The sequence below is a fragment of the Urocampus carinirostris genome, chromosome 5 (genome assembly GCF_059441175.1).
Source record: "Urocampus carinirostris isolate Australia breed hairy pipefish chromosome 5, RoL_Ucar_1.0, whole genome shotgun sequence".
NCBI classification, from domain to species: domain Eukaryota; kingdom Metazoa; phylum Chordata; class Actinopteri; order Syngnathiformes; family Syngnathidae; genus Urocampus; species Urocampus carinirostris.
In genome coordinates, this window is record NC_142353.1 from 13,722,063 (window position 1) to 13,736,770 (window position 14,708).

Here is a 14,708-nt window from a genome sequence, read left to right on the forward strand (position 1 = left end):
GTAGTGTTTCTAATGACAAGGCAATTTAATGAAGTCAGCTACAATTTGAACAATTAAAGTATATAAAATACTCCCCACTTGTCTGCTATTCAATTACTAGACTATACATTATTAATCAAGGTTAACAATCAAGCAGGTATTTTACCAGGAATGACATTCTAATTATTCAAAGGACATACCTAGTGATTTTACACCCTTTCACAATGAACTGCAGGCATCGAGTGGTTATGACTTACTTTTGATGCAACGGTGCTGCTTTTTTTTTTTTTTTTTTTTTTTTTAATAAAACAAGTTATTTTGGAGGAGATGATTCTCACCCGAACGCAAGATGCTAGGTTGAAGAATGTGAAACATCTCTAATGCAAAACAAGTTCTATGATCAACTATCTGTACGTTCGACACTTATTTTGAACTTAAAAAAAAAGCTTGGCCTCTGAATGCTTCTTTTTATTCCTGTTATGTTGCAGATTTTTCTTGTATAATTAGTTGGTTGAATTCACGCATTAACACTAATTGTGTCACTATATTGCACGAACGGCGCAGTGATCTTTCCCCACTTCTAAGTAACCGGCCATTTTGGGAGATGGTTGGACAGCAAGATTGTGCTCGAATTGTCACACACAAACGATTGGAAGAAATCACCACATTGTCTGTGTTTTAAGTGAGGAATTGGAATTTTAAAATGGACAAAAGCGTTTAACACACAAGGATGTCACAACACCCTATGACTAAACTGTCAAAAAATCTTCTTTTCATTAAAGATTGGTGCAAAACGCTACCATTTTGTTATATATTTTTTTTAAAAAACCAACTTGTGTTATTGCTATGTTGTTACTTAAGTCATCCACTAAAAGATCATGTCAGTTCTTAATAAATGCACTAGAAAATCACACTGGTGAGCTATTTTCAGACCCTGCCTGTTGGCTACTCAGGTGTTACTAGGGGGCTACCTGGTGTTAGCGGGCACCATGATGGACACCCATGATCAATAACATGGAATAGATTAGAAGCCAATTCCAGAGTATGCACATGGCGGCGCCCTCTGTTGGCTGCGGCTGCATCGGCTCGCTACAACGGGTCGGGTCAGGTGTATCGACATTTCGTTCTGTGTACATTGTTACAAAGAATGACAATACAAAGGAAATTATTATTATTATTATTATTAAAAAAACAGTTGAGCTTACTTACCTTTAGGCTGAGTGTTAAGACAATTATTGTATCGGAATTTTATATCTTTAACATGTAAACATTGTACAGGACATTTAATTTGTGCAAGAGTAACGTCACACATCGAAAACAACTGATGGAAATGGGAAAACAATTGTGTAGGATCGTAAAACCTGGAGTCAGTGACCCAATAATGGAAAGATGTAGATTCATCACATTCCAATCAGCCTGTTGTCAAGGTTTCAAGATAATAAGCCATGATGAATGCCATTAAAATCAGGGAACAGATGACTGCAAATAACACTGGTTGTCCCTACAAGAAGCAGTTTTGTAGTAAAAATTTACACGATTGGATTATATGGATTGTTCTTGATGTTACAAAGCCATTTTCGCTGACAGTCAAAGAAGTTGAAGACAGCCTTGGGGACGTAATAATGAGTTACGCCGGCTTTATAGTTTTATATATATATATATATATATATATATATATATATATATATATATATATATCATCTCATTAGCCGTACCGCTTATCCTCATTAGGGTCGCGGGGGGGCTGGAGCCCATCCCAGCCATCTCCGGGCAGTGGGCAGGGGACACCCTGAACTGGTTGCCAGCCAATCGCAGGGCACACAGGGACAGACAACTCATTCGCTCATTCATACCTAGGGACAATTTGGACCAGCCAATTCACCTGAAATGCATGTTTTTGGAACGTGGGAGGAAACCGGAGTGCCCGGAGGAAACCTACGCAAGCACGGGGAGAACATACAAACTCCGCACAGGAAGTCTGGAGCTGGATTTGAACCCACGACAGGTTCCCATGACATGAACTGTGCCGCACAAGCGCTAACCACTGCGCCACCGTGCTGCCATATATATATATATATATATATATATATATATATATATATGGTAAATAGTCTGCATTTATATAGCGCTTTTCAAGTCAATGAAAACCTCCCAAAGCGCTTAACAATGTGCTTCACACTTACCCATTCACACACACACACCAATAGCGGCCATGCAAGGCGCCGACTTGCTTATATATATATATATATATATATATATATATATATATATATATATATATATATATAGTTGCTTGTTTTAGACTGATTGTTATGTTTCTCGCATGATTATGTTTTAAAATGGTCATAAGGTTTAGAATCCTAAGAGTTTCCAGTGATACGTGGCATGACGTATTTCAGTAACTGGTGACATTGTAGGGACAGGTATTTGTTTCTTAAAAGTCCGGCAGCCCACCGGCGGACCGTCTGAACATTAAGGGGTTAAAGGTACCATATATTATTAAAACTCTTTCTGTGTACAGTCTTTTTTTTGTAAATATCTCATGTTTTGAAGTGGGCACATGCGGCTTATAGTCAGGTGAAGCTTATGTTTTGACAAAATGTTTTTTCTTTAGAAATGTACCGACTGCGGCTTATAATAAGGTGCGCCCAATAGTCCGAATTTTATGGTATGTACATTTTTAGGTGCACGTTATAAATTGTGGGCCTCTACATACTACCACAATGACTATCAAAAGCAAAATTGCACTTCCGCAAGTGTGTCAAGACACTTCTAATGATACATAACAGCACTTGGACAGATGCTTTTACCTACAAAAAATTTACAGTTTTTATTCATTCCCTATGCTTAACCACTTATTCATGCACAGACCTACAGTTAACATTAATTGTGTTTTTTTAAGTGGACTACCTGTGTTATCAACAACAAAAACACAATTCAGAAGCTCCTTGATTGGTTTTCGATGAGCATAAGTGGTGGTACATGCTATTTTTTAAAATTATTTTGTGTTGTAGCAGAAACCAAAAAAATGTCACAATGAATAAAGTTTGGTTGGAAATATGTGCTTCTGACTCATTATTTTACTCTACGCCCAATATGAAGAAGGAATTGCTGAAGCTGACAGTGAAAGACCTTAAAAACAATCTCGTCTGCGGTGCCAAAGTCAAATTCATTTCATTGAGCAAACAGCAGCAAGAGGAAGCAGAAAGCCCAGGGCATAAGAGCACAGCTGTGCGAAAGAAAATTGTCCAACACTGCCAGAAGCAATAACAGGAAAGAACAGCTAAAAGAAAGAGTATACCTACTTTGTTTAAAGAGTAATGGTTTGATACATGAGAAGTCTATTTTCTCAATATAAAAAGGGGAAAATAACACGATAACATTTTTACAAATTCTGAAACAACAAAACATAACATACCCACTAAGTAGGCAGGAAGCTTCCTACTCATTGACAGATGCAAACAAAGTAGAGCAGGCAAAAAAAGAGAGTAAGTTGAGCACAAAAGAAAGTAAGAAAAATGAGCAAAGCATGCCATGTAAAGAGCAAATGATAAGGAAGGCTGCTTCTTTTCCTATCACAGCATCTATCTACCTGCATATGCTGCATTGTAGAAGACTGCCAAATTCCAAGCATCCCTGGTGTCAAATGCCAGAAGGAGATGGATGATGACAGCTTCAACCAGGCTGAGATTTAGATAGCATGACGTGGAAAGTTTGTCATTTGACAGATGGAGAGGAATGTAACAGCTCCGCGTTCCTTTGCCAAAGCGTTAGCCAGAGTGGTACTGACCCTGGTTGAGTTTACGCAAACAGCCCGAAGCACAGAGGTAGCGGACACTTCTCGTCTCCCAACATCTCCGGCCCCTCATCCCACTCTGCGCAGCTCTGATTCCACTTTGAGACACATTGCTGAGTGAAGGGGGGGCTGAGGCAGCCACGTTTTCCAGTCAGCATTGCAGGGTACCCGCCGCACACGCATGCACATTCACGGACATTAAGACAGAGCCAGCACAAAGATGTGGACAAGGATGGTGGATGTAGCTTCCAATCATACCAATCCCCTTTCCTACTTTGCTTTAAGAAACACAGACGCCACAAGCATCTTTGCACACATTTTCAATTCCGCTCCACGCACTTTCTCATTGCAGTGGAGATTGGAGAGGGAGGGAGGGAGTTAGGTAGAGGGGTGACAGGACTGGTCAGGCCAGCCAGCAGCCGACTCTACAAAGACCAGAATGCACGACCAGCCCCCCACGCCTCTGCCTGCCGCCATATCCATCTGTTTGCTGCTGAAAAGCAAAAGTCAGCTATTTCTGGAAAGGTAAATGCTATGGTATTAGGTCAAATAAACTATGTTGCTTCTAAAGAAAACGTGCACCAGATTAACCTTGAGAGAGCTAAATCATATGGGTGCATTATGCCGGAAGTTATTAAATCAAGTCATATTTATTTGCAAAGCCCTTAATCACAGTCTCAAAGGGCCCCACAAGCCATATTTAGGGTTGATACAAAATCCCCTGATGTCAAAACTACATTGGGACAAGGAAAAAACTAAAAGAAAACCAAGCATGAGGAAAATTAAAAAACCTTGAGGAAAAAAACTAATCCTTACAAGTTCATTCAGCGAGGTTGAGTAAGAACCATTGCTATTCCAAGAACCTAACGTACAAGATTTCACTTTCCACTGAAAGGGAGTATTACTAATAATTCATCTGAGTTTATTTAATTTCTTAAATGACCATAAATATCTTGGCTCTCCAGTGCAACTGATTTAATTGTGAAAGGGAGGACAGCAGCATGTTGGGTATGGTATACAAACTATAACCATCATTTTTAAAAGAACACTGTCCGTTTTATTGAAATGTATAATTCATACTAAAAGTTATCTTAATTTGGAATATGCAAGCGTTTGTCATCATTTAAAGTGACTCAAATGGAATTCTTCCTTTTTGTAGATTAATTGTATTTATCCTCATTTCTTTTATATAGTAGCTCATATAAGAATGGATAATGCTTGGAAATATTTGAATCTCACTCAATCTTGTACGAAAGAGCTTGCATTTGAACAACAGTGTGTGACTTTGAGTACTTTAGTTCAAATCTCTCTAATCCATGCAATAACATGACGATGTTAGATCTATATTTCTTTAGGAACATATCAAAGGACACAGTCTACACATCACAGGTGTCAAACCCTGAGGGTGAAATATTTGTCGGTCTAACCAATGCTTTGCACTTCATGATAAAACATTAATAACAACTATTAACATTTCACTGTTTATTTGCTCAGAAAGAATGGTGAAAAAAATTGAGCTAAAAAAAGAGCAGTATCTCACTTTAGCATTAGCCTGAGAAATAAAGTACAGAGGTCATTAAAACCAGACAAATAGCTCTGTTCAAAAGGCAAACCTCTTTTAGTTCAGAAATTAAACCTTACAGACGCTGACATTTTTAAAGCTGAGTTGTTCGCTTCAGCCAATTAAATAAGATGAAACTGTTTAAATGCCAATATTCCATGGACCCCAAAAAAACGTATATTATTCGCCACTGCTTTCTCACTATCACTACTCATAGTAACTAAACCAGCCATAGGCAATCTACAGCCCGTGGGCCGCATGCACGCATTAAGCTTTTGAGTCCAGCCTGCCGAACGGAAATAGTAGAAAAAAAATATTAAAAAAAGAGCTCCTAATATTTGTTTGCTGCACTGCCCGCCTTTCCCTAAGAGGGCACACTCAAACCATATTCATAACTGTCAACCTCCAGGGCTCCATGCCCTTCACACTGTCGTATTTTCCCTTACAAAATACAAAATAATCTTGCACCATATTTTTTTTCAAACGTGTTTATTTCTGTAGTTTAACATGTTATATTGCACTTGTGTTTCGTTATATTATATATATTGTTAATTAACATTTTGTTGTGAGATACTGAGTTGCTCGAAATGAATGAGGTTTATTATAAAAAAAAGTTTAAAAAATTAAGTAGCTTGGACGTTCGCTGTAGAAGGAAAAAATACATGCAAATATAAGTAAGTAGAATAATACATTTTCTTACTTAAATTATTCATTCATTTTCTGCATTAAATTATTGTTGGTAATATCCTGATTAAAGGGATAACCACAAACCTGTCTTTTTTCATTTTCTCCTTTTACACTTCCTTTTTTCTTAACTTCTTTATACAAATAATAATTCGTAATATAATGCATCAAAGCAAGTGAGCCGTTTGAGAGCAGGCTTCCTTTCACTACTCAACTACCACATGAAATCCGATGTCTTTTAAGACCACATGTATTTAAAATTTACTCAATCAACCCCGCTTGTTGTTTTCAAATCAGAATGACTTACGGCGTTTTAATTCAGGTTCGGCCGTTGCGACTTGATGAGTGTATCCAAAGAAAATTCATAGCTATGTTGCTGCTCTGCTTTCGCTTTGTTCACGTGTGATCGAAATGATGGATGATGGGAAATCCCTAGGTGGCAGACGCATGCGCACAGTAGCATCAAACCGCTCGCTTCGTTTGCAATGAAAAAAACGATACAGAGATAGAGGCTAGCGGCGAACTCGTTTGACTTGATTGATTTGCCGTTTTGTGATAGTCGGTGTACACCGGATGGTACCCATAACTGACAAATTTGCGTTTTTCCTTACAGATTTTCTTGCACGTCGTACACGTCTTAAAATGCATAAATAAACGTACTTTGTACGGCAAAAACGTACAGGTTGACAGGTATGCATATTGAATGTTTTTGAAAGTATACCATCCGTTCCCAGCTGCACGATTATTGGAACTTCAGCGTGGATTCTGCGCATTGAACAGTTAGTACCATACACGCTTCTCTTTATAGCCTTGTTTCAATCAAGATGACATTTACAAATGAGCTGGCGAAGGAAAATTAAAAATAGGCAGTGCAAGATTGGAAAGATGACAGAACAATCATAAAGGTATCCAAGCTGTGATTTATGTAACTTAAAAAAAAAAGGTTTAAATGAGTGCTAATTATTGATGTCACGCAAGCGTGGTCTCCATTAAAGGAATTTAACAAGTTCATGAATAAGTTGTGCTTATTTGTTGATAAAAAAAAGACACTGTGTTGCATCTTTAGTAAGCACAAGCCTATTAACAACCTTGGTGTTACTCTTGTCCCCAGACTGCCCCTTGTGAAATATATCCTTCATAAAGCATCATAGCAGCCAGTAACGTGTACTGTACTGCACTCAAGGCCAACATTAAAATGGTGTAAATATCATGGATACACTTTTTGTATAGGTTGTATTTATTGAGAATAAAACAACCGCACACCTAGTATTTTTCTACAAAGATCAGATGTTGAGCAGAAAAAATAAAATAATTCCTTGACCTTTTTAGTTTTCAACACATTTATTTTTAATTTAGTGCTTAAAAACGGGACGTATTGTATAATTTTGCTTTAGTTCTTACTCTTTGAAAACAAATTTCATGACACAAACCTGATCCCGACACATTATTTTTCCTCCTGGCCCGACTTGTTAGCAAAATTTTAGAGCCCGATGTGCCCCGCAAGTCAAAACGTTAGCCCAACCCTGAACCAAAAAGTCTGGAACCAAAAATATAGTCATAAAAGCAAGTGAACTAACTTAATAACTATTACTAACATGCCTCACGTGAGAGCCAACCTATGTATGTGCAAACACACAGTACTGAGTAAAGCATTACGTGTCAACGTTGCCTTTGGATAACCTGGTAAAACTTATTTTTGTGCCGTGTAAGATTAAATCAAACAGATTACCCTGAAAGGAATTATATGAAGGACTTAAATTGATACAGAAATGACTGCCATGTTATCAATTGTTTGAGCTGCTCTACTACGACTCATGAACTAACAGGAAATCATGGGTTTCCTGTTCCTGAAAATAAGAAAGGTTTGCTATATTGATAGTTCAATTTTGTCTTGTGTTTATCTTTGCTTTTACAAGTTTCTATTTATTTCTTTACTTTGAAATTAAAGGACGTAAACACCTTGTAGCTTTTTGTTATGGACTCAGCATGGGGAATCAGTTCTCTTTTGGTTGTCAGATTACCAGACCAAAACTGTTGCCTATCATAATTTTAAATAAATAAATACTGGGGGTCATTCTGGGAAGACTAATAAAGGCACTGTAACCACTTGACGTTGGTGTAAACAAGACGTTTTTATGTGATGTTACAAGTTGTGTGTCAAAATGGGAAACAGATAGGGGAAGGGGACCTAGCGTGTTTAATGGAGAAAAAGCAGGACTTCAATTGAGTTGTGGAGTAAGATTGATAGAAAATATGTGTATACAGTTAAATAATTAAAAACTTTTTATCCCATTGCATTCCTTTGTTTTAAAATGCTCCAAGCATGCAATCAATACTAGTTTTACTTCTACATTAGGAGTAAAACAACTAAATTGAAACCCCAAGCAAATTGTGCCTTGATGTGGAAGTACGGCTTTTTTTATATAGTACTCTGGTGAAGACACTACATTTGTATTTTTTTTTTTTTTAAATTAGGGATTGCAGTTAACTCTGCAATTATTAAATACTGTACTCCCTGTGATAAATACGTCAATAAAGGCATACGTTGCCAATAGTAGGGTAACTAGATCTCAAGTTTGAAGTTGCTATTGCTATGTGGAATGTAGTTCTGCTTGTGCGGTGCTCATGCCACATAATATACAATTTCGGATTCATTATGTTGTTCTTTAGGCTCATCCTCACTCACCCTATCAAAAAAAGAAAATCCTGAGAATTGCTTGGTGAAGTTATGCGTGGCACTCCTTTTAAATAATTCACTGTTCAATACTCTTAATTTTATCCTAATTCAGAGGATCTTCTAAAATGCAAAAAGAAGTAATCAGTCATTTTACAGCAGGGGTTTCCAATCTCTAAAGCGGATTTACTATTTGAGTTTCATGAAACATTTTTTGTGAAATTCTAAACAAAAAATCTCAAAAGCGTTTGCGGTTTTTAAAAACAAAATAAAACAAAAAAGCGGTATAATTGATGCCCAATGCATCCAAGAAAAACCTTGCAGCTCTGTGTATACCACTGCTATGTTTATGATAAAAGCTAGAAATACCGTTCTTAAAAATTGCTATAATGCAAAGTTGATCCTGATATAACGCCATGCACCTGGTGTTGCTAACATTCAATTTCTATCATTTGTATATCATCCTCTAAGTGAAAGTACTTATATTCAAGAAAAACAAGGTAATCTTGCCAACAAACACATCCCTCAAACAGGAGAAGAAAAGAGGAACTCAGTGAATGATACTTCTTACAGAAAATATAATAAATGGGGAAGCTGCAAAATGATTAGGTACATTATACACAATTCAGTACATAGTTGGCTTGCACGAGTATTTCAAAAGAACTTGTTTTTTCACATGAAAGAAAAATACATGCGAAGAAGTGAGTAAAATGTAACATCAGCTACTTATTGGCAAGGTGTCAGACACTTCACACAACATACACAGAAAATCAAAAGCAAAGTTGAGCCATGTACTTACAAGAGCAAGTAGGCCATCCCTAAATAAATTTTAAAAACTCACCAAAAATACAGTAAAAATAAAGCAAAGTTATACAAAGGGAGACATGAGTAACAAGAGGAGGCTGGAAAACCAGACTGAGTATGAGGGCGTGTGTAAAAGAGCGACTACAGGAGCGAATGTGGTGTAGAAGGATGTAAAGTGTGGGGGGTGTGATGTTGGAAAAGGAAAGGAGGCGTGAAAAACACACCAAAAAGCATGATGAAGGTGTTTCCAATCTTTTTTTGCATCGTCGAGGATTCAGGACCATGGAGAGAGAATCGGTAAGACGACACTATTAATGTGGACTCACCCACCATTCCGAAATACTGTGCAAACATACAAAATTAATATGATTTTTGGGTGAGTACAGCAGCTAAACTTAAATCTTAAAAAGGTAGTCAAGAAGCTGTATTTGTCTGTGTTTTTTAAAACAGAAGGTACATTGGAATAGAACTAGTAGATCATCTGTAATTCAGTATGTGATAGTACATTTTGAAAAGTAATCAAAAAGAGCTGGAAGAAATTCAATTTACTTTGCATGCTCAGCAGAAACAATAAAGGCGAACTGGAAGGACAATGTTTTGGAGAGGTATGCCAGATTTCTCCGTTATAAAATGTGACTGAATACAGTTGTACATGCTCAATACTACTCTAAATGATTGAATATCATCACTGTATGCTGAGCCTTGTGTACTGTTTAACGCTTGTAAAAAACACAACAGAAAGAAAGAGGTTAATTTAAGAGCATGTATTTATTTTGGCTGTCGTTTTTTCCAAGTCATGACTTTAATCTCATTTCGTTATTAATGCATTTAGGTCTATTCTCAATTATTTGTATGGATCTAAATGAATAGGCTCAAAGGACCTCACATGCTCACTACAGGGAGATGGGAATGATATGGACATTTGATACATGTTTGCTATTTAAAAATTAGGAATTATAATTAATTGTAATTTTTTTTTTCAGATTTTCATCTTATACTTAAAGCCAGATATGTGTATTTTTCTGAGGGATCTGTTTTTAAACAACAGAGAAATTTGTATTGAATTCAACAAAATGACTTTTTTCCAGCTTCATCCACCAGCATTGCTGAAGAAACATTGCCACCTATTGAGCAAAATATCAATTTATTGTTTGGATAAATTGAATGAGTGTTTACCACGGTAAGAAATCTTACATAAACTTTCAAGTTTACAAAATGATAAAAATTCTTGTAAAATCATATTGTGGTGTTTTAAGTGGATTGATACGCAATGTGTAAATACTTTGTAATCCCTAAAATCTCTTAAGGATCAAAAGCAGCCTTCTTCCTAATACAAAGAGTTTGATGAACAAAGGCATCTTGTCATGAACGTAATGTAATGTATGCTTGCCCAACAGTGACAAATATGATTTGCGCTCTGATAAGCGCTTGCAATAAAGAATAACGATGTCCATACGCCGACCACCAGCCTGAACAGATACTTCATCTATATTCAAACCATCTTTGGAATCCTTTTCCTTCTGAACAAAAATTATTACAATAATTTGAGTGAAAGATTCTCAAAACTATATTTAGGCTGAGCATCTCTCTAAATTGGGTCCAATAGTATTTGACAGAAAGATGGACGCTTACAGAATGCATACTGGTATGGCATTGCCTGTCTATATTTAGTGATCTGACTTTCAAATTGGGGGCAGAGAATGGTTTAGCCTCGCTCAGTCTATCAGCTTTGTAGCGACAAAAGGGCTCTGGGACACAGCCAGTAGGATAGGTGGATGGAAGGATTGCCTTTCTCCCACAGCTTTTCCCACAGCCCCTCACCGTCAACACCAGCCAAGCATGCATGCCCTTGGAGAGGACAAAGATCTGTTGTCAAGCTGCCAGTCCAATGCTTTGTTATCCAAATGCAGAAAGAGTAGTTTGCTGCTCTCTCCTGGCAAAATGGGGAATTCACACATTGTGAAAGCTATACGGGTGTGTTGCCTGTTGAATTTAAACCATAAAATTATCATAAAGACGAAAGTTTATCATAGTAAGAATAGGTGCCTTACTCAAAGACACAACCGCATTCATAAGAAAAGCAGATCAAAGTTATGTTTTCTATTCCTGTGTTATAGAAATGGTTCTGAAAATTGCCTCAATTGAAACTGCTCAGCTCCAGCACAATGTAACTGAAAATAAACTAAACTTAGAAAGTAAATCAAGGCTGTTTGGGGTTTATATATACAGATGGTCTTTTTCCAAACAAAAACTTAATTATTGTTATGATCATCGCAAACTCTCTTACCTGACTGGTCATTCATCATGCGAATGGCTTTTGCTTTAGCCAACTCAAGGGCTGTGATCCATCGCTGTCGCTCCACTTCAGTACTAGCTTTCAGGTGGTACGTTCGACCACTGCTGCTCAAGACAATATTGCAGGCGTCTTCTGTGTCGATGTGAGCAGTAGCCAGATTGATTGTACCTCGACATGTGTGTGCCATTTCTGCCTGTGTCCTACAGAAAGCAAACATACAAAGAGAAGCAATTTGCAATAAGAATATTCTTTTCAGGCGCTTTTCTGATTTACCATCAAACGTGGAAGCACGCTAGAAAGGAGGTTGCTAGGGAAAAAACAGTAGAGCTCAAGGAATTTGAGGTAGGAATTTCAGCTGCAGTTTATAAAAAACCTTCCACAGTTTTATTAATTCCATTCGTTAGCGTTTGGACTGCTATTGAAACAGGCCTTTTCTTGCGTTCACTATTTTTATTCTACACTAACTAATGGGAAAAGAAAATCAGGGCAAGGATAAAGTCACTCTACAGCCCAGAGACCCCCACTTCTGTCCCCCAATATTACCTAATGTATTCTGCCTCAAACAGCTTTGCAAAAAGTAAGTTAAAAAGCAGATGGGTGCAGTCGAAAATAAAGCAAAAGGAATTTTCGAACTCAAGCATTGATAAAACATACTTAACAGAGAAAATATTCTACTTCAGTCTTTTTTAAGGACGCCTCATTAGCAGTACCCCACCTTTGGATTCGCAGCCGGCACACATTTCTCTATAATTTGCCAATGCCTTTATTCATTGAGATTATAACCAGGGTTGGGTAGGGTTACTTTAACTTCATTACTTTCAATTACTTTTGGATTACTCCAATACCAAATATGCTAATCAAAGACAAAAGAAACTAAATATGAATAAAATGATGACTCACAACACGTGGTAAGCTTTCTCTCCTGGCTTTGATCTCTTTGATCTCCGGCAAAACTAACATAAAATGCGACAGAAACAAAATTAAAATAAATCCAAACAGCTTGCCAACATCATTTTTGCCGTTCCATGTATTCTGTTACTCCCCAAGCCTGCACAAAATTTTGACATTTTATTCATATTTAGTTTTTTTTTATCTTTTATTAGCATATTTGGTTTTGGAGTAATCCAAAAGTAATTGAAAGTAATCCAGTTAAAGTAACCCTACCCAACACTGATTATAACATTATTCTAGCAGCAACACCAATTTCTAGCACTGTATAAGTACGGTGTCTATCATGTACAAAGAAGCTTTGTGACTGACGTTTAACGTTAGTTAATACGGTTAGTTACAGGCAATGGTTTGACATAGTTTGATATTAGAGAGCAGTCTATGCAGGGTTATCTCTAACTAATATCCATAAACAAACTGTAACATCACATGCTAAATGTGACAATAATTCCCTCAGATGATACTTATTGATCAAAAAAAAAGAAGAGCCATTTAGAAGCATGAAGTCATGTGAACACCCATTCAGCAATTCCAGACTAAGGCATCACTGCCACCAGCAGCTGCCTCTTAAAGCACAAAGATCAACAACTCCATACACAGTTGACACTGACAAGGTGGGTTGAGGTCTGGAGGAGTTAGCGCAGCTTTCAATCCATAAAAAGCAAGACATTCTGCTGCGTTGCAAAGGCCACATGATGTAATAAATAGCCAAGTTTTTTGCTTCCAGCTGAAAGGGTAAAATCTTGGTTATGAGAAATGAGAACACATGCAATACAGAGAGAAGGAGAAGTAAAAAGGCAGACTTTAAATCCATCAGAACATCGTTTTTAATTCACAAATCATTTAAATAAATGTCTACAAACAAAAATCTGGAGCAAACCATGAAGAAATGATAGCTGGTGAATAACAGAGCATGCTGACACAGTGCATACAGTGGACAGGATAAGGAAACGACACAAGACACAACTGGAGAATTTAGATAAATGTGTTATGACTCACAACATTGTATCACACAACACAATGAGAAAGTAGCAGCGTGACACTGTTAACGACAGGGGGACACAAGATCGCAAAGTCGAGCAAACAAATTCACAAAATATATTAAGATAGGAAAGACTTGCATCTCATCCATTAATTTTTCACATTTGCACAAAAAAAAAATCCCAGCCTAGTTGTGCACACGCCCTTTTGGCATATTTCTGTATCTCTGATGTGAAAAACAATAATAAAGATTTGTTTATCCACATCTTAAGCTATTTAGTGTAGCTAAAGCAGGAGTTTAAAAAAAGAAGGGTCTGCTGCAGACCTACAGCCAACCGTAATTCAACATTTATTTATTTTTTCACCCTGTGGTAAAAAAACAGTGGAGATTATTTACAACTGAGTAGCCCAGTAAAGTCTTACTCAAGTCAAACTCAAAAGGTCTTATATTATATAAGGATAATTGGCATTCACAAACAGCCTGTATCTTAACCACGTTCTCAGTTTTTTTGGAAATACATTTTAATTTGTTTTTTTATTCAACAACAAACCAAACATTAGGCAAAATCATTTTAAGTCCAGCTCAGTTAATGTTCAAGCGCGCAGATATTTCATGGCAATTCCATTACTAGCACAGTACCTCATCATTGGTTACAACAGTTCCTACATTATCTCTCCTCTCATGCGAGTTCCTCGGTGAACTATTTAGACATGTTAAATTTATCCTTTAAACAACCACTACATTATATTCAATTCATTTTGTTTTGCTGCTAACACTCCATGCTGTGAAAACAAAAAAACATGTCTGGTTACTTGCCCGACCAAAACTTAACATTGCTGATCTCCTGCCACTCAGCATCTTCTTACATTCCTTGTCTTTTACGCATCAGCAGAGAAGATACGGGAGATCATGCGGAATTTAGCCTTTTAATGCCCTGTAATCTTCTTAAGTCAGATCTCAATTAAAAGGCGCCTGAGAACAGTT

At 37.0% G+C, this 14,708-nt stretch overlaps 1 protein-coding gene across 2 annotated transcripts in view; it reads right to left on the bottom strand.

Annotated features, from left to right (window-relative positions):
• osbp2b (oxysterol binding protein 2b) overlaps positions 1-14,708 on the bottom strand; it is a 52,449-nt gene that overhangs the window by 30,933 nt on the left and 6,808 nt on the right. For both annotated transcript variants that reach the window (XM_088335839.1, XM_088335838.1), the window contains exon 2: positions 11,786-11,994. In XM_088335839.1, the coding sequence (XP_088191965.1) occupies positions 11,786-11,994 (209 nt within the window). The remainder of the gene's footprint in view (positions 1-11,785; positions 11,995-14,708) is intronic.